A 25,855-nucleotide genomic window follows, 5' to 3' on the forward strand; every position below is an offset into this window, starting at 1 on the left:
TCTTAGTGATTACATTGGAGATTATAGTTAACATCTTAAACTTAAAACATTTTAGTTTTAAACAATACAACTTAGCTTCTATAGTGTATAAAAACCTTTTTTCCTATACAGCTCCGTCCATCCCCTTTTATGCTATTATTGTCACACATTTCATCTTTACACATTGTAGGACCATTACCATAGATTGGTACTTACCATCATATGCATTTGTCTTTTTAATCGTATTAGGGAAAAAAGAGTTCCAAAACCAAACTACAATAATACTGGCTTTTTAAATTTTTACCTATGTAGTTAGTTACCTTTGTCAATGTTCTTTCTTTCTTCACGTGGCTTTGAGCTACTCTCTCCTGTCCTTTCATTTCAACCTGAAGGCCTCCCTGTAGCATTTCTTTTTTTTTTCTTATGTTATGTTAATCACCATACATCATTAGTTTTTGATGCAGTGTTCCATGATTCCTTGTTTGCGTATAACACCCAGTGCTCCATGCAGAACGTGCCCTCTTTAATACCCATCACCGGGCTAACCCATCCCCCCACCCCCCTCCCCTCTAGTACCCTCAGTTTGTTTCTCAGAGTCCATAGTCTCTCATGGTTCATCTCCCTGTAGCACTTCTTCGAGGGCAGGTCTCCTGGCAACAGACTCCCTCAGCTTTTGTTTATCGGAGCATGTCTTAATTTCACCTTCGTTTTTTGAAGGGTAGTTTCTCTGGATATAGAATTCTTGGTTAACAGTTTTTCTCTCAGCACTTTAAATGTGTCATCCACTGCCTTCTGTCTTCCGTGGTTCTTTTTTCTTTCCCTCTAATTTATTTATTAATTTGGCCGGGGTGGGGGGGGTTGAAGGGGTGTGTGGAGAGCGAGAGCACACAAGCAGGGGAAGCAGCAGGCAGAGGGAGAAGCAGGCTCCCCGCTGAGCAGGGAGCCCGACGCGGGGCTCGATCCCAGGACCCCGGGATCATGACCTGAGCCAAAGGCAGACGCTTAACTGACTGAGCCACCCAGGCGCCCCTATCTTCTATGGTTCTGATGAGGTGTTGGCTATTAAACAACGTTAGGTGGTGAGCAGCTTATCCTTGCTGCTTTCCAGATTCTTTTTTTGCTTTTTGACAGTTTGATTTATAATGTGTCTCAGTGTGGATCTCCTGGCCTCACGCTAATGTGCCTAGAAAGCACTCAAATAAAGGATTGTAATAATGCAGCCAAATTAAACGATTGTAATTTTGTAATAACAATGACTGCGAATTATCCATCGGTAGAAGACAATCAGTATATTGCGCTTAAAAAGTCAAGAAAATGTTCAATGCATGCTACAGAGAATTCCATTAAAAACTTTAATTTTTTGGGCGCCTGGGTGGCTCAGTTGGTTAAGTGACTGCCTTCAGCTCAGGTCATGATCCTGGAGTCCAGGGATCGAATCCCGCATCGGGCTCCCTGCTCAGCAGGGAGTCTGCTTCTCCCTCTGACCCTCCTCCCTCTTGTGCTCTCTCTCTCGCAAAAAAAAAAAAAAAAAAAAACTTTAATTTTTAAAAATTGTTTGAGGGCTTACAATGGGTAAGAATCAGATATCAAAATTCTCACTTTCGTGGATAATTGCCTGATAGAGTCCCAGTATGAGTTGTTCCTATGGTTCTTTGCAAAAGAAACATTCTTCCTTGGGGGACATGTAGTTGGAGCTACATTTACAAATTCTTCTCCTTTAGTTTTTCATTGCTCTCAATGCCATGAAATATTTACCTTATTATATGAAATATTCCTAGAACAAAGATTAAACTCTAAAATAAAATTTGTATGGAGGCATACTAAATCATAACTTAATATTACACATTTTTACATCTGAACAAAACAACCTAATTCCAGATGCCTAAGTTTGGCAGTTGATAGAGCTATCAGTTCTTTTTTAACTTTTCCAACTATGTTCTGTTTTCTTATCTTTTAATATGGTTTCCTGATAGTGTCCTTAAAATATATTTATAGATTTTTTCAGTTCTTTTTTTTAAAATATTTTATTTATTTATTTGAGATAGAGTGAGAGAGAGAGAGATTGAGAAAGCACAAGCCAAGGGGAGGGGCAGAGGGAGAGGGAGAAGAAGGCTCCCGACTGGGCAGGGAGTCCGATGGGGGGCTCAATCCCAGGACCCTGGGATCATGACCTGAGCCAAAGGCAGACACTTCACCGACTGAGCCACCTAGGTGCCCCTTTTTTTTCAGTTCTTAACACAGTAGTTCCTGGAAATTTTGCTTGAATAGATCTAATTTTAAAATGTAAGATGTTAGAGGCGCCTGGGTGGCTCAGGTGGTTGGGGAGCCAACTCTTGATTGTGGCTCAGGTCATGATCTCAGGGTCCTGGGATCGAGCCCCGCATCCTCTCTGTGCTCAGTGGGGAGTCTCTTTGAGGATTCTCTCTCCCCTTCTCCCTCTCGCTCTCTAATAAATAAATAAGTCTTAAAAAAATAAAATAGAATGTAAGATATTAGATGTTAATTTTTATAATGACTTTTAAAAAAATGCTTTTATCATTTTGGTTGCTTATACCTTGTTATATTAGAAAGGGCGCTGAATTCTTAGCCATGAGACCCAGTTTTCTTACTCCTTCAGTTGCTTTGCCCATCTGCATTCTCTTGGCCTATGCTTCTTTATCTGTAAAACGATTGTACAGAACCAGATAATCTCTGAAGTGCCCCATACTTTCAAAATTCCATAATTCTACCATGCAGGATTTTTCTCTGGCTTGTCTGATAAAAACCTTAGAGCAGTTTAAAGAATTTGTGAGCTGTCACTGTTTCTCTTTTATTTCATGGTAATTCTGTTACTTTTGACCTAACAATTAGCCAAGCATCAGAAAAGTAGTTTTATTTTTCCTACATGCTTTTTTATGGGGTTGCTCCATATGGGAGAAAGATTAAAATCTCATCCCTTCAGTGAGACAATAATGCATACATAGTATTTTTTTTCTCCTAGAACCAATTTAAGAACTTAAGTTGTTAACATATTTAATTTTAAAAACTTGCCATTTCAGGATTGAGGATCAGGATTTTCTCAGTAACTCAGAGGAACAGAGTGAAGAAAAGTATATGAGTGATGGAAGAAAGAAGACTTAAATGAGAAAAGAAGCTTTTATAACTCTTGTTTTTAAAATGGCGATTTTTTTATTATTAAAAATTGATATGCTCTCACTGTAGAAAGTCTAGATAGGCAAATAACAGGAAACACAGCTCAGTAATCTCATCACTGAGAGATAACCACTGTTAGCATCTTGATTTATCTTTCTACCATTTTGTTTATATATGCAGAATCAAACTGTACATATTTTTCTGAAACGTTCATTTTCTTTTAATAATAGATTATGAACACCTTTCCATGTTCAGTAAATATGAATCTGAATCATCTTTTTAAAGGCCACATAATCTGTGTATCTATTTATGTATCTACCTACCTATCTTGCCAGATTACTCTCCAGAAGGTTTTTGTTTGGTTGGTTGGTGGGTTTTTTTGTTGTTGTTTTTACCGATTTGTACTCCCACAGTGATGTCCATTTCACAAACCCTCACAGACGCTATGCCATTTTACCATTTAAAAATTCCTTACCCAGTTTGAAGGGCTTAAATAGTATATTGCTGATGTTTTCATTTGTTTCATTATTACTATAGTTTTAAAATTTTCTCATATGTTGATAGTCATTTGTGTTTCCTTAAAAGGAACTAACTTCAATGGTTGTTTTATTAGATAAGAACCTAATCCTAAGTACCTGAGTGAATTAGTGCTAGGCTAAATTTACTCACCTCAGAAGGATGTGATTATGAAAGATTTTTGGCTTACGGTGTAGGTAAAGTTTGGTTAGTTTTCTTCTAAGACCCAGCAGACAGCCTTCAGCACAGACAGCTGCCTCGTTTTGGCTGATTCGTCGTTTTTCCTCAAGAGAGGCCCAAAGCTGGAGAACGGGGCTTTTACAGGTCAGAAATGGAGACAGAACTGAATGTTGAAAGTTTTCCAGAATCCAGCACTCCTTCTGACTCAAGCCAGAGCTGTTGACTTTACTTTCAAAAATATCATTTAACTCTTGTATTTTTGAGATGAGACTATCTTTTTCTACCTCTATTGGGTGAACTAAAGTGGGTTATTTTTCTAACTAGTTAAGGGAAGGATGTAAGAGGGCCTGGAGGATCAAGTCTTTAACTTTATTTTTCCTGTGAATTTTCTGAACATTTATTGTTTTCAGTCCAGCATGGAAGGCATATACTGCTATATCCAAGTTTACCAAAGGCATTTGGGGATCCTGTCAGCCAGTGTGTCTCCTCTGCCATAGAGAGGTCTCTGACCCAAATGCTGCAGAGGTAGGATTGCACAATGGTTAGGAAATCCGACTCTGGAACCAGACAGCCTGACTTCAGATCCTATCTCCACCACTTACCCTCCTGTGCTTTAGGCAAAGTACTAAACCTCTCTCTGGCTCTTTCTTTCCTCCTTTTGTTTCTAAACAGCGTTACTGAGATACACTTTACATACCATCAAATTTATCTGTATAAACAGTTCAGTGGTTTTTGGTCTATTTACTGAGCTGCCCAACCATCACCATGATCTAATTTTAGACCATTTTATCACCCTGAAAATATCCCGGTACCCATTAGTGGTCATATTCTATTCCTCTCCCTGCCCCAGCACCTCCAGCCCTAGGCAACCACTAATCCACTTTCTGTCTCTATGGACCTGCCTACTCTGGACCTTCCATGTAAAAGAAATCGTGCAATATATGGCCTTTCCTTACTGGTTCTTTTCACTTGGTGTAATCTTTTCAAGATTTATCCACATCATACCATGTCTCTCTACTTCATTCCTTTTTTTAATCAAATGATACTCCGTTGTATGGATATAGTGCATTCTGTTTATCCATGCATCCATTGATGGACACTTGGGTTGTGACTACTTTTTTAGCTAGTGTGAATGAGGCTGCAGTGTTGTTTACGTACGTCTGTTTCTTTATTCATAAAGTGAGCACCATCTCATAGAGTTGTGAGGACTAAAAAAGTCCAAGTATGTGGAAGTAGCGAGTGGATAGGGAGCAAACTAACAGTGTTAGTTAATAAGTGCAACTTAGGAGTGTGTGTCCTCACTTAACGTCAGTTACAAGATTTGACTTACTCAGGGTGCCATGCTTTCTTTCCTAACGACCTCTCCGAAGATCCTCTCTTTTCCTTTGCTGCTGACTTTTCCCTGAGTTACAATTCTGAAAAGTTTAATTCATTCAGCAAAACATTTATTGAATACCTGCTGTGTGTTAGATGGTTACACCAGGTGCATGGAGAACTAAAAGAACAGGATAAACGGAAGTATGCAGAGGCATTTCCAGTTTAAGGTTGTCTTTAGTTTGCTAATCGGTAGCCTCTGACCTACCAGTAGGGTTTAGGACTTAGAGCCCCTGAACCCCACCTTCACACCAGATGCCACAGGTTTGGGGTCTCTTAATCCTTTCACTCTTGTCAGGCCTTTGTTTTGACCAGCATATCTGTGTTTGTCAAGTGGCTGATGGAAGCTGACTGTTGTGTACAGTGATTGAGTCTCGGTGGAGACCTCAACAGGTAAAAGAGTAGTTAGTATCTCACTCCTGCGCTGTCCCTGGGGTTGCCGAATGGTGTCTATTCTAATCCATATGGAAAAGTCCCTAATTTTTTCAATTTGCAGGTTTCTTCTTTTTTGTAGAGCTGACTTCACGTTCTTTCTGAACTAATGCGTGTTGGAACTGGACTCAGCAAAAATATCGACTCAGCATTGTCTAGCTACCTGTGTTTTTTATCTCTTGACTTTGGGTGGGTAGTGATTTGCATGGTGACTTAGAATACACTCGTTGAATATTTTGCCTCTGCCACCGTCCTCTGCCCTATAAGAGAACAAATACATTTTTATGATTTCCTTATTTGTTTGAGCTCTGAAGTAGTGTTTCCTTTTTCCCGTAATTGCATAGAGTTAGCATAACGGAGTGATGCTACTACCTCATTCTTCTCTCTTTCATTCAGACAAAATGCATTAGCAGTTTAAAGAACTGTTTGATAACAGAAGAGTGCCTCTAGTGTTTGCTGGAGGACTGAAAGCAGTTTGAATTCTGGGGGCGCCTGGGTAGCTCAGTGGGTTAAGCGTCTGCCTTCAGCTCGGGTCATGATCCCGGGGTCCTGGGATCCAGTCCCGCATCTGCTTCTCCCTCTCCCTCTACCTGCCTCTCTGCCTACTTGTGCTGTCTCTATCTCTGTCAAATAAATAAAATCTTTAAAAGAAAAAAGAAAAAGTTTGAATTCTGTTGCTTAATGTCCATTTCAGGAATTCGTCTTGAATATGAGCAGAGTAGTCTGCAGGTACGCCATATTCCCATTAGGACTTCCACAGAGCTTATTTAATGGGGCCTCGCTAATAGCATACCAATTTTGTACCATATGCCATCATACGGTAGCAGTGTGTTTCCATATATAGGAGTTTTACTGTTTGCTCTGTTTTAAATATTTACTGTCGTGCGAGCCGTATCTTGTAAACTTGCCCAATTTGGGGGATTCCCACTTAACTTGTAAAACATTTTTTGGTTAATGGATGCAAAGATATTAGCTCATAGGTCCAGATTGCCACCTCTATATAGATAGAAGCTGAAACCATATTAGTAGAAACTCTAAAGATGAACTAGAAGAAGATGAACCACTTAATTTTCTTATGAACACTCTCTTTAAGGCTATAAAGAATCAAGTGATTTAGTAAATAAAGGATGTTGACTTTGCAGTCCCTTGTCAGATGATGGTAGCCTTAAACTTTAGCAGCACGAACAGATTTCCCTGCTTTAGAGTTGCAATCTGACATTTCACTTGACCCTTGGATAACACAGGTTGAAATGCATGCATCCACGTATATGCAGATTTTTCCCTATTAATACAGTACTGTAAATGTATTTTCTCTTTCCTTACTATTTTCCTAATAACATTTTCTTTGGTCTACTTTATTATTTTTTTAAATGTGGAACATTTCACTAATTTGCGTGTCATCCTTGCATGGGGGCCAATTTTAGTATATGTGCTGCGGAAGCGAACACCAGCTCTATTTTAACAATTCAATATGTAGTACATATAACACACAAAATACGTGTTAATCGACTGTGTTCTCAGTAATGCCTCCAGTCAACAGTAGACTATTAGAAGTTAAAGTTTTGGGGGAATCAGAAGTTACACGTGGATTTTTGACTGCAGGGAGGTCAGCACCCCTAAACTCTGCATTGCCCAAGGATCAGCTTCCCTGGGCATTGTCCCCTTTTCAGCAGTAGGTAATGAGGTTGCTTAATTCAGGATTCTAGGAGAACATATCTCCGAGCATTGGGATTCAGCCTTTAAATTAAACTGTATCCTTGTGTTATTTTTAAATACTTCTCCTTGCCTCCTCACTTCCTCTTACCCCACTGAGTCCCTTCCTGTTCTAGGTTACATATTCCTGTTTGCTATGAACTCATCTGTGTGTCTTCTTCTGCCTTTCTCCGCTTTTTCTCCACAAAACGTTTCTGCAGTCAGACCAGGAACCTCAAATAGGATTCCTTGGGAGAGATGAATTTGTCTGCTCTGGGGCTGTCAATTACTCTTGCCCAGGGGTCATGCTCCTGGAGGGACCATTTAAAGGGAAATTGTCTCCCAGCAAGTCAGGTCTGGTGCAGTCACCTAGAGGAAACTACTACTATTTATATGCTTGACCTTAATTCATTGTGTCTAATATATAAGACATATTTGAGGTCAGATATTGCTGTTTCAGAATCATTTAACCATTTCAAGATATGTATAAATGTCCTAGGATTATTTTTTGTGTGTGAGTAATAAAAGCCCAGCCCAAACTGGGTAAGCACAAAAGTGACGTTACTGGCTGACGTAACTAATAAATCCCAGGTTATGTTGGCACAAGTGGGGCCGGTGCTTACCAGTGTCTCCAGAATCTCTCGCCTGTATCGTTTCTCTGCTCTGGCTCTCTTCCCCGTTGGCTGCATTCCATGGTGTGCTCACTAAAGTGGTGGCAAAGACAGCCATCGGCAGCTGCAGGCTTCTCTGTTGCCGGTTTGGTAATCCCAGAATAAAGAGAGCGATCTCTACTCTCCCAGAAGTTCTAGTAAAAGTCCTGGGACTGAGTCACATGGTCCTGTCCATCCCTAAATCAATCAGTGTCACTCTGTCCAGAGCAGGTTACATGCTATGCTGCGCTCATGCCCCCAAAACCATATTGCCTGAGTAGGAGTGGTTCGTCAACAAAATATGAGGATATGGTTTATAGAGGAGGTAATAGGAAAGGCAGACATCGCACATGTCTACTGAATATTAGGGTGTAGAATGAATGTACTTTGATGTGATATGTAGTTTCATGTTCTGTGTATAGAATTTGTTTGGAATTAATGCACAGCCATACACCATTACTTACAGTTTGATATATCAGTCTTCTCTCCCCTAACTGGATAGTAAAGCTCTTAAAGACCATACCCATCTTACATCTTTTGGAATCTCCAAGACTTAGTACCACCCCTGCACATGGTAGGTACTCATAAATGTTTATGGACGCTGCAGAAATGGCAAGTTCCTTCTAGCAGCATTTTCATTATTGTTGGTGGCAAATACCTCTGGAGTTACACCATTCAGTGTTGGTTTAGAACAAGTGCACACACAGTCCATATTTAATGAGCAAATGGGGAACACCCTGGCCATTATCCAGTATACGTGAACATAACCTCGGGTACATGCAAGCTACACACCCAGAATGTGCTTCGTGGACTATATAGAGAAAGAGAGATAAAAAAGAATTCTTCTCAATTCCAAAGACTGGCCGTAGTTCAAATAAAATTTTGTTTAGCGCCCTTAGGCAGCGGTGCCAGACTTCTCTCAGCTCTTGAACTATTTGATGTCCAAACATTCAAGAGTATGAAAAAAAAGTGACAGGAAAAAAAATCCTCATAGAACTTCCTGTGACAGGTCAAAGTTTAATCACAGCAAATAATGCAGATTTCCCTTTTCTTATAACCACAACAGAAAGGCGGGGCTTGTGTTTACAAAGCATGTTGTTTGGGAGACCTTTGTAAATTGTAATCTTTGGAAATCCCAAACCTATTGGATGTAATCCCATCCATTAGACAAAGGCAACTTGCCTATGCAGTAGATCCAGAATAGCAAGTTAAATGGAAAACATGAACAGGAAGCAGTCATTAAGAATTACAATGGGTAGGATACAGAGTTAATTCACGGAGAAATTTTGTTATGAGATAATGACATCACTAGGACAGCTGGAAAGCTGAGGGCTGTGCTGGACCCTGTGCTTTGCTCTCTGCCCCGCAGCTGAGGGGTCAGGACTATAGAGACAGGGAGAGAACTTTATTGGGATAGTTAGCGGCTTGGCTGACTTAATTGTGAAATGGTAATGACCTATCTGGCTTTTTTGGATTGCCTTTTGCGTAGCTAAACTGGATTCATAGACTTAGTGAATGCTGAGAACCACTTTTCATTTCCCCTTTCTGAACATTCACTTGGATCACATTAAGCTAGGCTCTAATGGATACGTATCGAATGGTAGCTTTGATTTCCTCCAAACGTCCTCTGAGATATTTTGTTCATATTCAACACAGTATGAATATATTTCTCTTATGGAACTGCAGTCATGCAATCATTGAAATGGTGTTTTTGTCAGTTTACTGAATAGCAAAAAAAAAAAAAAAAGTTTTAGAAAGTCTTAGGATGTTGGTCAATACAAGGAATCATACAGTTGAAGTTATTTTCCAGTGTTTATTTTCAAATGTTCAGACCTGTCTGGCTCTTTCATTTTGCAAGTGTAGGGGTTATAGGCAGCCTGGCCACATTCCTCATTGATTTATATAAATATATTACAGATTGTTAACCTCCTGCCAAATACCAGGGATTTCAGTTCTTGTTTAGCTCAGTTGCTTTATGTGAGACTTATTTGTTATATTAAAACATCTATGTTCTCTTTATTGCCCACCACATTGACTATTATTTATTTGATTTGGGGTAATTCCAGAGGGAGTCATTGTAGACAGAAAAGCATCATAAATATTATGTTCTAAAATTCCTCAGATGAATACAGGCCTTTCCTGCTATTTGAAAGTAGAATGTTCCTGGGAAACCTTTTGTAGGCTGAAATGGTGTAAAGTGAAGAAGCAGTTACCATTAATTTATGTGGAAAATTTTTTGAGTGTTCCCAGATCCAAAAAGTAACCTCTCCTAGGCTTTTCTGATACCTTAGGACACATCTTGCTAACGGGTGCACAAAACAAATCGAGGTAAAGCACAGATGCTCACTGAGAGCCTCCAAAGCTAAGGCGGCTTAATGCCCAGAGGCTGAGTATCATTGTGAGGAAGGAGCTTGGGGGTGCCCCCTTCACTGTTTGGGATGCGTGCTGCCTCTGTAGAGGCTCACTACAAAACAAATATTGAGGGGCACCTGGGTGGCTCAGTCGTTAGCATCTGCCTTCGGCTCGGGTCATGATCCCAGGGTCCTGGGATTGAGCCCCGCATCGGGCTCCCTGCTCTGTGGGAAGCCTGCTTCTCCCTCTCCCACTCCCCCTGCTTGTGCTCCCTCTCTCGCTGTGTCTCTCTCTGTCAAATAAATAAAATCTTAAAAAAAAAACAAAAAACAAGTATTGAATGCTATTTTCACTTTTCTCCCTTTTTCCTAAAAGCACAAATCCTCTTTGAGATTTCTTCAGTTAGTGAGAACAGCTGTACTAATGTAGGACTTTTGTAAAAGGGCAGTGGCGTGAACTTTCGAAGACTGGGGAATACCTGTATTTATAATTGTTGACTCAAAATGCATTTCCTACACATAAGATAGTGTAGACTATATAAACTAGCATAACTTTTTTTTTTTTTTACAGTGATAATGTTCACTAAACAAGTAAGACTGAATTTTGTATTTTAGCGTGGAGCAGCATTTCCCAAAATGTCTTCATTGGAGTCCTGGCTCTGTAAGATGTTGACCATCAGCATTGGAGCCAAAGAAGGGGGGGGGGGGTTATCCTCCAGGTCCTTCCAGGACCTCTCCTTCCCTTCATGTCACTTGTGAATTTCTAAGGAGAAAGTAATACGCTGCATTTGCAGCATCCTAAGTGGCCGGAAAGGCAGCCAGCCCCGCAGGCTGCCGGCTCCAGACACTGATGACCCTGGCCCTGCTGTGGCCCGTCTCTCAAGCCCTGGAGAGCGAGGAGGCTGTAAGAGGGTTTGTTCGGAGGGGAGTGATGGCTGCAGGGCACCGGAGGCGGTAGGGTGGGAGGCCCGCGGGAGTGGCAGGGACCTGGGAGCACTTCCCTCCCCAGCGTTCAGGGCTGGGAGAGCGGCGGCCAGGGTCCCAGCCACGGCCGAGTCTGGGGAGGGAGCAGCCGCAGCAGTGGGCAGAGGAGCTGGAGTGGAAACTGGCCCGGGAGAGAAGCCGGTGGGCTGTGGGCGTCCTTCCCATCAAGAAGCTGGGCCCAGCGGCCATGGACTCCAACCCCTGCAGGCGCCTGATGGCACTGAACCGAGTGGGCATCGGAAGCGACTGCGAGGAGGAAATCTGTACCTTTGCTGTAGCCATAGTGGGGTCGGCGGAGTCGGTAGCGTGCCTGCTGACGTGGCCTTGCTACGTTGCTACTCTTTGACCACGACAAGGAGGAACTGGCACATATGAATAGACCTTTCTTCCAACTTATCCTTCCAATCAAGCAGGATTAAGTAAAGTTCAAGCAGCAGAATATGCTTTGAGGAACATTAACCCAGATGCTCTTTAGGAAGTATGTAACTGCAATATAACCACAGTAGAAGACTTTCAGCATTTCATGGATGAGAGTAAGTAATGGTGGATGAGAAGAGGGAAAACCCCTTAACCTAGTTCTTAGCTGTGCAGACGGTTTTGAACCTCGGGTGACAATAAACACAGCCTGTAATGAACTTGGGCAAACGTGGCTGGCGTCTGGGGTCAGTGAAAATGCAGTTTCAGGGCATATACAGCTCATAATTCCTGGAGGGTCTGCTTGTTTTGCACGTGCGCCACCAAAGTGCTGCAAATACTGATGAGAAGACTCTTAAATGAGACTATGTGTGCCCCCAGTCTTCCTACCACTGTCGGCATGGTTGCTAGGAGCTTGGTACAAAATGTGTTAAAGTTTCTGTTAAACTTTGGTACTGTGAGTTTTTACCTTGGATATAATGCAGTGCAGGATTTTTTTCCTGCTGGGTCCATGAAGCCAAATCCTCAGTGTGTTGACAGAAATTGCAGGAAGCAGCAGGAAGACTACAAGGACAAGAGGTTGTTCAAGAAGAAGAAGAGGAGATAATATGTGAAGATAAGGGATGGGGTATTGAGTTGGTATCTGAGGTTTCAGAGGAGGAACTGCAGAATTCTTCAGGTCCAGTTCCTGACTTACCTGAAGGAATGACCCTGCCATAAACAATTCCCAAAAAGCAAGAAGGTTCTATACCTGAGGTGTAACTGTGGAAGATTCTGGTGAAAGCTTGGAAGACATCATGGCCAAGATGAAGAATATGTAGATAATAGACTGACCTATATTTTATTTCCCGAGTTTAAGCCTATTCCCTTGCAATTAAAAAAAAAAAAATCATTTAAAAACTGGCAAAGCTTAGGGCAACATTAACTGATAATAATCTTCACAAAATTGTTAACACTCTTCGAAAATACTGTGTTACTCGTTGCTTTCTCCCTTCAACTAAATCAGTAATTCCCCTAAAACTTTCTAGTTAAGAAAACTTGAAAACTTAGCCACTGAACTGTTTTGGCCTTTTGGGAGGGGTGCGAAGAAATGACCAATTTGATGCCATATTTCTTTTCTTTCCAGTAAGCCTTTGTGGTCTGTTACCTGAGGCATGGACAATAAAGTAGTATGTGGTTCTCAAATATAGGATGAGAGCTAGCAGGCATCTGCTCACTGTGTTTAGAATCACTCTCTACAAGAAAACTACTACTATTAACTTGGCTAACAGGAATAAATTTAGGCTAAGATCATCTAGATTATACCATCATATGAACTACCTTTTGGATATTTCATTTAAATTTGATTCTCTAGATAATTCGATAGTTGTCCTGTACTGGGGGCATAAAAGAGACCTAAATTACCTGTGCAATGACTGACATGTATTTATTCACTGGAAGAGTGTCATTTACCCTGATATGAGCACTACATTATAATTGATAAACTGGTTTTCTCTGGAGTTGCACCAAATAATAAAAGCTTAGAGAGCCTTGGTTAAATAAACTCCCAATGGTTTGGAGACCAATAAAAAACATGCATGTATAACCATTATCAGTAGGATGTGACTATGCTGTGCTAATCTATTTTGATGATTTTTTGCTTTGAAGATATGAATGTCTTCATTGTATCTGTGGGGAAGAAATGTTGGCACAAAATGAAAACTGCGATCTTCACTTGTAAAATAAAGTTCTAAAATCTGATTTGAGAAAGTCCACCCCCAAAATAATAGCACCTTAAAAAATAAAAAGAATTATCTCCTTGAACCAGCATGAGCCACTTCTACCTAATGCCATTCTTTTTGTAACCTTGAAAAATAAAATAATTATATACATTAAAATTTATACAGGAATGTTGTATGCTATGCACGGTCACACATATCTCTTTAAAATTCCACATTTTAAAAATTGCCAATTAGTGGCGCCTGGGTGGCTCAGTTGGTTAAGCGTCTGCCTTTGGCTCAGGTCGTAATCCCAGGGTCCTGGGATCGAGTCCTGCATCGGGCTCCCTGCTCAGCGGGGAGTCTGCTTGTCCCTCCCCTCGTCCCTCCCCGTGCTCATGTGTGCGCTCGCGCACGCGCTCTCTCTCTCTCATTCTCTCTCTCAAATAAATAAAATCTTTAAAAAATTGCCAATTAAAATGAGTGCCTTTTCTCCATGGCTTATGATTTAGAGCAGTTGGCAGTGGCTTCATGGGCTCACCTTTGCCCATTTCGTGTGTGGAGTCCGGTTGCTTCAGGTACCATCGGTGAGTCTTCATATTTTGAAGAGAATGTTACAACTTTGAGGAAAATAACTTGGGTGGGTTAGATGTTATTCTTGAATTGTGTCATACAAACAGTGTTTGGAAGCATGGTTTCAGTAAAATGAAGCAACAGAGCATACTGCCACGACGGTTAGGTAACTAACAACGGTTTGGAAGCAGGCTTTTTGGTTCAGCAGTGTTTTATGATTATTTTATTCTCCAGTTATGTTCCCATCAATTTTTTTTTTCTTTTGGAAATTACTAAAATGTCATATATTACAAACTATAAGTGCAGGAAGAACTGGAGTTACTAAAATCAGTGCTGACCTGAGGCAGTGGTAAAAAAAAAAAAAATGTATTTTTTTCATGAAGGAAATGTATTAATTATAATGGAAAACATTTTAAAAGTAATATTTAAGAAGCACTCCTGTAGTGGTGCAGTTCCCATGTTTGTGTTTGAATTTAGTGCATGTCATTTTTGATTCATTGCTGTTTTATTTTATTACAAAAATAGAAGTAACCTATACAAAGAAGCTTGGTGATTGTGGAACTCCTTTTTCTTCTTCAAAAGGAAGAAAAAAAGTGAAGCTGGCAAAGTATGTGGGTTTTATAATGGAAAGAAGGTGGTTCAAAGGAGCCCATTAATAAATGGGTTCATTCTACCAAACTGAAGTAGTTTTGATAAACTTCCCAGGTGTCGAATTCATGCATGATAGTGATCATCATTGTCATAGTATGGCACTCATATGATGATTTATCTTTAATAAATTTATTAGGAGCTTTTACTTTATTAGAATAGTTTTCCAGAATAAGTCACATTAGTGACATCAGAAGACTTTGGAATTTGAAAAAAATCAAGTTCAGAAGTAGATGATTAAAACTTAGAAATCAGGGCACCTGGATGGCTTAGTTGGTTAAGCATCTGCCTTCGGCTCAGGTCATGATCCCAGAATCCCAGGATCGAGCCCCGCATCGGGCTCCCTGCTCAGCGGGAAGCCTGCATCTCCCTCTGCCCCTCACCTTGCTCTCGTGCTCTCTCTCTCAAATAAATAAATAAAATCTTAAAAAAAATGTTTTTTAAATAAAACTTAGAAATCAGGGGCACCTGGGTGGCTTAGTCAGTTGGGCGTCCGACTGTTGGTTTCAGCTCAGGTCATCATCTCATGGTCCTGGGATCCACCCCAGTCGGGCTCAACTCTGCTTCAGATTCTCTCTCTCTCTCCCTCTCCCTCCCCCTCTGCCCCTCTCCCCCTGCTCACAGGCGTGCGTGTGTGTGTGTGTGTGTGTGTGTGTGTGTGTACACACACACTCTCGCTCTCTCTCAAATAAATAATAAAATCTTTAAAACTTAGAAATTGGAATATTTAGAAGTAAATAAACGTGAGAAGAAATTCAGTTGATCTTAATTGATTTTGGTGGAGTTGTAGAACTCATCCCAACCTGCCCATAATTAAAAAGTAGCGTGATCTGGCTGTGAAGTGTGTGTGGTTGGTGGCGGTGTCCATCCCACCAGATTTAACTTAATTACACTGTTCTTTAGTTTATTTTAAAGCTTAGTTTAAATTCACAGAGAAGTACCAAATGTTGTGGGGCCCCATTTAGCCCAGAAATGCAGTGGGGTGGCCTGGTGAACCAGCTCGGCATTAAAAATTCAACAGAGGTAATAATACAAAGTACATAATTGAGAGTCAACTCTGCATTTTAGTGACGGGTTATATGCACATTTGTAGTTAGTTTCTTTGGAGAGAAAGAAAGAGTGTTTATTCGGTTTTTAAAAATGAAAGAAAAGACTAAGAATAGCATTTTATTAGCCTTTTCTTAGTATTTATATTACATTCTTGTCAAATTACTTACAGCTTGTTTACAGGTGGTTTGTTTAATTATTCAAACATGTGGTGAGCATCTCATGTGCTGGATAGCGTCCTGTGTGTGGCTGAAAGTAAAGAAGAATTTGTCCTTGGGCTTGAAAATGCTTTTGCCTACTGAAGGCTTCACTTATTTTAAAACTTGAATTTTGACTTAGTCATGGAATTGTATGGAAGACATTAGATTCACCCATCCAAACTTAATTATAAAGTCTTTTACTGTGTATCAGTTAAAGGTAATGGAGCTTACTAATGCAGTTTCAAATACCCCTTCTCTCCCCCCAAAAATGTTAAAATTTCAGTTTTCATTAGCATGATATTTGGAATTTTTAAACCAAGAATTTATGTCCTTTCCAGGGAAATGATTTGATTCACCAGGATGAGAAGTCCCTCTTAGAAATAACCCAAATTTCTCTGTATTTCATCATCCTTATTTTCACAGGCATGATTGTAACACCTTAAATTCCAGGAAAATCTTCACTGTAGAGTCCAGCATCTCCAAAGAATGCTTAATCTGTCTCTTTAATAATTCTTGAACTGTGTGCTAAGAAGAACCATATTTTTCCTAGGCTGCAGTTTTTTAAACTATCTCTGTTGGCAAGTTGTACGTAAGTAAGGTCTTAACTAAGGAAACTCTCCAGGCAGACATTCTTACTCTCCAGTCATGTTGTTTTCTCTTTGCTGCTATGGATTTTGTCCTCACTTAATCAAGTGCTTCTCTCCTGAATCTCATATTGCTATTAGAGTATCAGATCCCATTAGGCATCCTTACATATTATCACTATGATGAACACTGGTATTTTTTTTTTCCTATTGTATGATTGAATTGCAGGATATATGTAAGACATACAGGTTACTTCTTTGCTTATTGTCGCCTACTTAATATCTCTTTCTTTTTTCTTTTAGGTTGTTTGATGTATGCACAGTGTCACGGACAGACAGAGAAACCAAACTGACATTAGTGTTTGAACATGTTGATCAAGACTTGACCACTTACTTGGATAAAGTCCCGGAGCCTGGAGTGCCCACTGAAACCATAAAGGTACCAAGAATCATCTTTCTGCTTGATTAAATAGTCACACTATTATAGACCATTAAGCAATCGCATTTCTTACATATGAAAATTGCCAGAGAGGCGCCTAGCTGGCTCAATCAGTAGAGCATGTGACTCTTGATCTCAGGGTCGTGAGTTCAAGGCCCACGTTGGGTGTAGAGCTTACTTAAAATATTGACAGAATTAGAGCTTTTGGAACTCAGTATATAATTAAGTATATCAACTAAGTGAGATGTTCAAAGAATGAGATAAATTCTAGTTCATTAATTTTAGGACTCAGTGAAAAAAACCTTTTTAGTTTTAATACATATTAAAACTACTGAAAAGTATCTATATGTACATTATCTGGCCCTAACTTTAGAAGGTATAGTGTCATGAATACAGCTCAGTCTTTTTCTGATCATTCACAGACTCTGAGGGACATAATTTGAAACTTCAGGCATAAGCATATTGCATATTATAATTGTATACTGACTCCAGGATGTAAATTATACTATGTAAATCTGAAATATGGTTCTTAGGCCCTTCTTTCTCCATTTTTTTTCTCATTCATGAAACACTTATAGGAAGCCACAGTACCCCACTATCCTAAACCCTTGGGATTCAGGGATGACTTAAGACTCCTTAGAGATCAGCAAGCTAGATGTGCTGGATTGACCAGAAGTCCTTTCTTCCTTTAAATCTAACGGAAAAACCTGCGTAGGAAGTTTTGTTGGTCATACTTCCGTTCTGCTTAGTGGAACTTCCCAGTACATCTCTTAGATCAATGAGCATCGCATGCAGGTCTTCATGAAGACCCTTTCTTTCATTTATGTGTTTTAGGTGACTTAACTAAACAGACTCCTTACCTAATCATTCATTGTTTAGAAGTGGGTTCTAAAATTCAGCATCATTTTAGATAGGAGGTAATAGCTGGAAATACTTTATCTTGTCTTTTCGTGATAGCTAGGTGGTGTTTTTAGATACTGACACATTTAGAACTTGACATACTGAATGATTTATTCCTTTGGTTTTAGATTGATAAAGGGTTTATGTTCCCATCTGCCTTCCATAAAAGAATATGATGCTCAGTAGTGCACTCATTTCTTCCTCAGCAGTTTCAGGGACTTGAAGGCCCTTGAAATGTAGGTATTCCTGCGGTGCCCGGTTGGCTCAGTCAGTTAAGTGCCTGATTCTTGATTTCAGCTCAGGTTATGATGTCAGGGTCATGAAATCAAGCCCCGAGTGGGCTCAGCACAGAGTCAGCTTGAGATGATCTCTCTCCCTCTGCCCCTCCCCCCCCGGCTCACGTGCACATGCTCTCTAAATAAATGAATAAAATGTTTTTAAAAAAGTGAATGTAGGTATTCCTTCTTACCTGTTCTTGGCCCTCTTCTCCTCTATCCCTGCACCCCTCTTTCCTCTCACTTTCTAGTCCAGTGTGGCTTCAGTTCTCTCCTCTATGAGTTTGTCTGAAACCCCTTGTTCATCCTGCAGGGCATAGCCCCTTCTCATGGACTCTGTCTGCCAAATTAGACTCTTTGTGTGATTCATGATTTCCTACCTATGTGGTCCCCCTCCTCAGTGTCATTTCTTTGCCCCCCTCCACCAATAACTATCTGCTGAAATATGAGGCCCACCCCAGATAGCATTTGATCAGCTTTTATAGCTGGATGCAGTCTCATTGGTCTTACAGCGCTGGTTCTACACATCTCCCCCTCTTGGTCCTATTTTCTACCTTTAATTGTGATTATTTATGTCCATATTCATTCATCTTGGTATCCTGACATTCGCTATGCAATGATCTTTACACATAAGTACTCAATAAATAAGACACACTAACAACCTTTCTTCAGATATGATTATTTTAAAATTATTTTTAAATTACTTCCAACAGCTTAAATGTATACTGTCAGAAACATCATCAGCTTCTTCGGATGTAGTTAGTTCTAAGTTCAAAATTATTTTGAGGGGAGGGTCATTTTTAAGCAGCAAGACAAGGTAACTATATATTTATGCCATACGTTACCACTTGCACAGATAACTTGAGCTGCACATTAAATTCTTCTGGCAATAGAGGCTGCTGAGTGGAATCATTTACAAAAGTATCTGTGTAGTTAAAATGGTTGATAAGCCAGAGTGATGCATTGTGCTAAAGTTTGATCAGGCAGGTGTAGAAACGAAGTGGGTTGGGGGGAATTCTTTCTTCTTTCTTTCTTTCTTTCTCTTTTTTTTTTTGAGAGAGAGAGAGGGTGTGGGTGTGGTGGGGTGGGTGCAGAGTGAGAGGGAGAATCTTAAGCAGGCTCTACGCCCCAGTGTGGAGCCCAATGCAGGGCTTAGTCTCTTGACCCTGAGATCATGACCTGAGCCAAAATCTAGAGTTGGATGCTTAACGGACTGAGCCACCCAAGCACCCCAGGTTGGGGGGAATTCTTGAGGGTGGGGATGCCTGGGTGGCTCAGTCCGTTAAGTATCTGCCTTTGGCTCAGGTCATGATCTTAGGGTCTTGGGATCGAGTTATGCATAGAGCTCCCTGCCCAGTGGGAGTCTGCTTCTTTCTCCCTCTGCCTGCTTCTCCCCCTGCTTGTGTTTGCTCTTTCTTTCTCTCTCTCTCTCTGACAAATAAATAAATAAATAAAATCTAAAAAAAAAAAGTTGGTATTCAGGATAAACATCTGTTAGTTTCTGGTTAGTTGGGGTTCTGGTTAGTTGGGGTTCTGGTTAATTGAATTTTGTAAGGACTCAGCCAGAAAACAAATATTTTGTTTTTGTATAGGTTTATTTATAGGCAGTCTCAATAACCAGATAACTAGATCAAGAGAGTATTGTTATTATGAACAACCTATTGGGAGAACAATTGGATTCTTATATAGAATGTTTTGTGTAATAAGAGTTTTTCTGAGTATATTGGTACAAATATTTATTGAATATTTACAGAGTTTTGTGCTTTGGGGAACATAAAGATGAATTAGTCAAGAAGCTTACTCTCAAGGACCTTAGAAGAGATAAAGTACACCCAGAAGCATGTGGTACACACTTTCTTATGGTTATTTCAATAGTTTAGGGAGTGTTTTCAGGTTAAAAAAAAAAAAAAAACACTTATGAATGAGCACAGTCTACAGCTGATTCTTTGTATTATGGTACCAAAATATTTTATAAAATGTTCTTCAAAAACACAGATATTAGTACTGACATTGTCTTGCAAGTGTCAGAACATGCCATATTGTAAAATAATTATAAATATGCAAAAAATCTTAAAATGAAATAGATATAAAACAGAAAAATCAAGAAAAGACCTCCTATGAGATCATTTAAGCTAAGGGAATTTTCCTCAATGCCCTGCCCTCCACCACGTTTTCTGGGGCGCTGTTTACCGGTTACCCACTTAAGTTCAGGATATTCTAGTGCCCGCTCAGGACATAAATTACAGGAGGTGAGCAGAACTTGGGTAAAACTGGAATGCTCCATGGTCTCTGAGTAGGTATGACAGAGGTAAAATCTTTTTGTTTAGTATTTTCATCAACATGTTTATTAGAAAAGAACCCAGGGGGCGCCTGGGTGGCTCAGTCATTAAGCGTCTGCCTTTGGCTCAGGTCATGATCCTGGGGTCCTGGGATCGAGCCCCGCATCGGGCTCCCTGCTCCGCGGGAAGCCTGCTTCTCCCTCTCTCACTTCCCCTGCTTGTGTTCCCTCTCTCACTGTGTCTCTGTCAAATAAATAAATAAAATCTTAAAAAAAAAAAAAAAGAACCCAGGAAGGGCTTATTTGATCTGCTTGTTACATAGATCACGTAACAATTTTTCAAATTCTTTTAAATACCATTTGTTATTTTTTAAAAAATTAGAAAAGCACCCTGAAGCCCTAAGTATTTGTGAAGGTTGATGGTCGGGTGAACTCACTGGGAGAAGCCTGCGATTACTGCGTGGTATTCATGTCAGGCTTTGATAAAGTAAGTGTGAAGTATGGTATAGGCCTGAACGGGAAATTGCCATTGAGAGGCTCATGAGAATAAAATAAAATCACGGGTGGTTCCTTCCAACATTTTAAAATACACCTTACTCGGGTGCATGGGTGGCTCAGTCGTTAAGTGTCTGCCTTCGGCTCAGGTCATGATCCCAGGGTCCTGGGATCGAGCCCCGCATCAGACTCCCTGCTCTGCGGGAAGCCTGCTTCTGCCTCTCCCACTCCCCCTGCTTGTGTTCCCTCTCTCGCTGTGTCTCTCTCTGTCAAATAAATAAATAAAATCTTTAAAAAAAAATAAAATAAAATACACCTTCTCTAAAAATATAAATAAATAAACACATGTCTACATCTTTTTTTTTAAGATTTTTTTTTTAAGATTTTATTTATTATTTGAGAGAGAGAGAATGAGAGAGAGCCCATGAGAGGGGGGAGGGTCAGAGGGAGAAGCAGACTCCCCGCCGAGCAGGGAGCCCGATGCGGGACTCGATCCCGGGATTCCGGGATCATGACCTGAGCCGAAGGCAGTCGCTTAACCAACTGAGCCACCCAGGCGCCCCACATGTCTACATCTAATGCATACTTCATCTCGAGGTCTTCGTCACCTCTTCTTGACATTGTAAGGCACATCCGTTGGTGTTGATAATGACATTTGTTTAGAGGAGCCTGCTGACTGCTGTACTTGGAAGTCAACAGATACTCACATTTTGCCTCATAGACTTATCTAGTATCTAGTTTTCCTCTTTCTAATTCAGAATGTTATCTTTCAGTTTACTTGATTATGGGCAAATTCAGTGCCATCTTTATTTTTCTTTGAGATGTGACATTGTCTTCTGGGACTTCCATGCTTTAACTTATGAGACAATTGACACCTTAATGATTGGCTTTTTTTTTTTTTTTTAGGGTTCATGATAAATTTAGAGTTTCTGTGCTTAATATAGCACTTTTTATTTATGAGGGCTTTATGGGAAAAGGGGGCTTCCAGATTTTTTTTCTCTTTCATGCCTTTATCTGCTGCCCTATGAGAGGGAATCAGAAAGAACCTATAAATAAAATCTGTCTCCTTGTTCCTTAAGGAGGTTTATAGGGTTTTAAAATGAAATGCCCTGTTTTACTGAACTACTCATTTGGTACTTAGGCTTGCCTATAATGGTACGGTGTATTTGCTAGTATATGACCTGGCTTCTCAACATCTTATAAACTCCCTCTTGAGAACCTAATATCTTTCTTTGGACATTCTGTGCATATGACATGTTTGATGAAATTGGCAGTATAATTTCACAAGTTAGAAATTCAAGGCACTGAAAGATCAGTCAGAAGAGATCAGCTGCCTCTCCAAAATAGGACAGGGCTCTTTTAGTTCAGGACCATATGGCCCCTTTGTATGACTCAATCTTGGAATAAAAATTACATTTTACTTATGTATTTCTGTGATAAATGAATTCTATAGGGCTTGAGAAGGCCAAAAAGCTCAAGGTTTATGTGTCTGTGTGGGTCATTTTCCCTGTGAATTAGATTTCATTTTATCTTCAATTGAATGTTTCTTACAGATTTCTGTTGGTTGTAATCTTTTCACTAGGAGATAAAATATACTATTAGATTTATTTTACAAAACCCAGACTTCAGAGACTGACACACACTCTTAATAGCACCTGTTTTCTGCCTCTGGGAAATGTCTGTTTTCATGAATAATATCTGCTTGCAGTAAACAGTGGCTCTGGTGTCAGTATGGGATGCCCAGGGCTGATTCATCTTTCTCCATCTGACATAATGCAAAGTGACTGATGGGTCCCCCTCCACTGCAAATGAGGAAGAGTCTCCCAGACCCTTCTCTCCTCTCACCCCTAAAGGAATCGAGCCTTTACCCCCTCTCAGCTCCTGGTGGTCTTTACTTTCCCTGAATTATGAGCAGGTGATTTGTCTCATCTTTGCAGGACACAGAGCAAATTAACATGAAAATATCGCTTCTGAGAAAACAAGGCAGGCTTGAATGCCCTGTCGCTGCTGGTCATTAGCCATCTGCCACCGACACTCATACTCTGTTTATCACATTTGAAATTCAGAGCAGATGTTGCATAATAAGGTGATCCCAAAAACAAGGCAAGAAATTCAAAGAACACATACTCCACAATAACGATAAGGATCCTGGAAGGACATTTTTTTCCATCTAATATCATGGCTGGACTAATTGAATAGACCATGTTTTTAAAAACACACATGCACACACACATCTGTCCTTGTGTTTAATGCTGCTTTTTGTAGTAACATGAAGTAATTTCAAAAGAAAATGCATATGTGAAAGATGCCTGAGAGGACTGTTTAATAAAATTAATTTTAATAAGCAAAGTACAGTGTCGTAATAACACTAGTTCTGGGGCAAAGGACCTCATAGGTCAGTCATGCCAGTGTTGATTTTTACTCTAGGATGGGCCTCAGCTTAGAGCAATTTAACTTAAAGAGTTCACTCCTATGGTACGGTTGGATCACTTGGGTTCATTGCTCACCAGTGCTGTTTCCCAGACAGTAAATTTTCTTCTTAGTACTCAAGATCCTGTGTTCCCTATGCCCTTTCCCTCCACTGCTCCTCCCACCATCACTGTCCCCACACCCCCACTTTCCACTTAACCAGCTGAGCCACCGAGGCGCCCTTACCTGGTTCTGCATAGCTCTGCACCAGCCCTCTCTTCTGTCCCTGGCTTTGGACTCTCTCCAGCCTGTGTCCTAGGAGTCTTTCATTTTAGTTCCGCTACCTTTCCACATTGATGTAATACTTTACGGGATCCGCCGTTATGGTGTTTTGTCTAATCCATGTATGCACATTCTAGACCCTTATTATGCTTATAAGAAGCACAGCATTCAGGGTGCCTGGGTGGCTCAGTTGGTTAGGCGTCCAACTCTTTTTTTTTTTTTTTTTTTAAGAATTCCCCATTTTTTCTTTTTTTTTTTTTAAATTTTATTTATTTATTTAACAGACAGAGAGAGACAGCGAGAGAGGGAACACAAGCGGGGGAGTGGGAAAGGGAGAAGCAGGCTTCCCGCTGAGCAGGGAGCCCCATGTGGGGCTCGATCCCAGGACCCTGGGATCATGACCCGAGCTGAAGGCAGACGCTTAACGACTGAGCCACCCAGGCACCCCAGGCGTCCAACTCTTGATTTTGGCTCAGGTCATGATCTCAGGGTTATGGGATGGAGCCCTGTGTGGGGCTTCTCGATCAGTAGGAGTCTGCTTGATATTCTCTCTCTCCCTCTGCCCCTCCCCTGTGCTCACTCTCGCTCTCTCTCGCTCACTCGCTGTCTCTCTTTCTCTCTCTAAAATAAATAAATAAATCTTTAGGGGCACATGAGTGGCTCAGTCGTTGGGCATCTGCCTTCGGCTCAGGTCATGATCCCGGCGTCCTGGGATCGAGCCCCGCATCGGGCTCCCTGCTTGGCGGGAAGCCTGCTTCTCCCTCTCCCACTCCCCCTGCTTGTGTTCCCTCTCTCGCTGTGTCTCTCTCTGTCAAATAAATAAAATCTTTAATAAATAAATAAATAAATATTTTTTAAAAAAAAGGCACGTCACTCATGGTGTATTTAAACCATTTTGCTTGGAGGCATTCTATTTTTTTTTTTAAAGCAGGCATCTGGACTTGCCATCAGGAATGCATCCTAGATTATAGTTTTTTCCTATGGAAAGTCAGCTTCAAATATAGTCTTTTGACCTAACAGAAGTGTTGTCCCCACACAGACCACACCCTTCCCTATGTATGTGCTCTCCTGACACAGACACACACAACTGGGAGGGAATATCTTTAAGAGGAACATCAGCTGCCTTGCTCTGAGGAAGAGTTAAGTGGCCCGCAGAGTAGCACCCGCAGTTGGCCATCGACCTCCAGTAGGAGAGATCGTCAGAAGGAAGTGAGTCAGCCCTGAGTTTTCCCCAAATTTTGAGGGAAATACAGAGTGTATGAGCTATAAGTGTGTGGTAACTTCCAATGAATCAAGAAACTTCTTCACGGAGAACATATTTAGATAATCTAGATTTTGAGGACTCCCCCAGAAGGAAATCCTTAGGCAGTTTCCCAAGCCCTGGAGTAGCTGAAAACAGGAGAAAAAGAACAGAATTATGCAAGTACATGATTATCTACAAGTATGTAATAAACTATAACAGTTATTTAGTGGTTTGGATTTTTTTTTTTCTAACAGGAAATAGGGGTTAAAAAAAAAAAAAAGCTAGTGTCTTTCTAAAGGTAAGACTGACTCACTTAAATACTGACTCACTAAAATAAGCAAATGACACTTTCATCAAGCTAATAACAGGTAAGTTGGAATCGCTTTAGAAAATGTTTCTTCACCTTAGGCATTGAATCTGTTTATAGAGCCCATTAAAAAGTTGCAGGCTGTGTATACCCAGTGTGCATCACCATGGGGACCCATAGCAGAGGGATGCTCTGCATAGAAGAGGGATATTCCTCATCTAAATTTAGCATGTGCCTAAGCTCCCCGGTTATAGTCTTTTTGCTGGCTCTCTTCCTCTAAATGTTGGAACATTCAAGGCTTCACCCTCAGCCCTCTTTTCTTCGTTTCTATACTTTCTGGCCAGGTGATGTCATTCAATCCACAATCTTCAGGTATCATATATCCTCCAGCCTGACCTCCCCCCCCATGCTCTAAATGCACCATATGATATCTCATAACCAAAACATTGCCCAAGGATCCTCTTCCCAGTTGAAGCCTTCCCCATTGACCCCCATTGTTTGAGCCCTAAACCTAGGCATTATTCTTGGTTTCTTGCTTTCCTTCACAGCCTTCATCCAGTCCATTAGCAAGTACTTTTGGCTTTAGCCCCCAAAGATATCCCCAGCCCAACTACTTTTCAGTATCTTTACTGCTAAAGCTCTAGTCTAACCCATCAAACCAGCTTCCTAACCCAATATGCTGGCTTCCATTCCTGCCCCTTTATCGATCATCCTCAGTGTAACAACCAGAGGGACCTTACTAAAAAACATAAGTCAAAGTGTTACTCCCCTGTT

General features: G+C 40.6%; 1 protein-coding gene and 1 pseudogene across 4 annotated transcripts in view; both read left to right on the forward strand.

Moving 5' to 3' along the window:
- CDK6 (cyclin dependent kinase 6) overlaps positions 1-25,855 on the forward strand; it is a 239,780-nt gene that overhangs the window by 49,225 nt on the left and 164,700 nt on the right. For all 4 annotated transcript variants that reach the window (XM_081800539.1, XM_081800540.1, XM_081800541.1 and 1 more), the window contains exon 3: positions 16,757-16,892. In XM_081800539.1, coding sequence (XP_081656665.1) covers positions 16,757-16,892 — 136 coding nt within the window. The remainder of the gene's footprint in view (positions 1-16,756; positions 16,893-25,855) is intronic.
- LOC145716567 (ubiquitin-like modifier-activating enzyme 5 pseudogene) lies at positions 1,501-13,831 on the forward strand (annotated as a pseudogene).

This window comes from Leptonychotes weddellii, chromosome 12 (genome assembly GCF_054177405.1).
Source record: "Leptonychotes weddellii isolate Sample4059 chromosome 12, ASM5417740v2, whole genome shotgun sequence".
In the NCBI taxonomy this organism is placed as follows: Eukaryota; Metazoa; Chordata; class Mammalia; order Carnivora; family Phocidae; genus Leptonychotes; species Leptonychotes weddellii.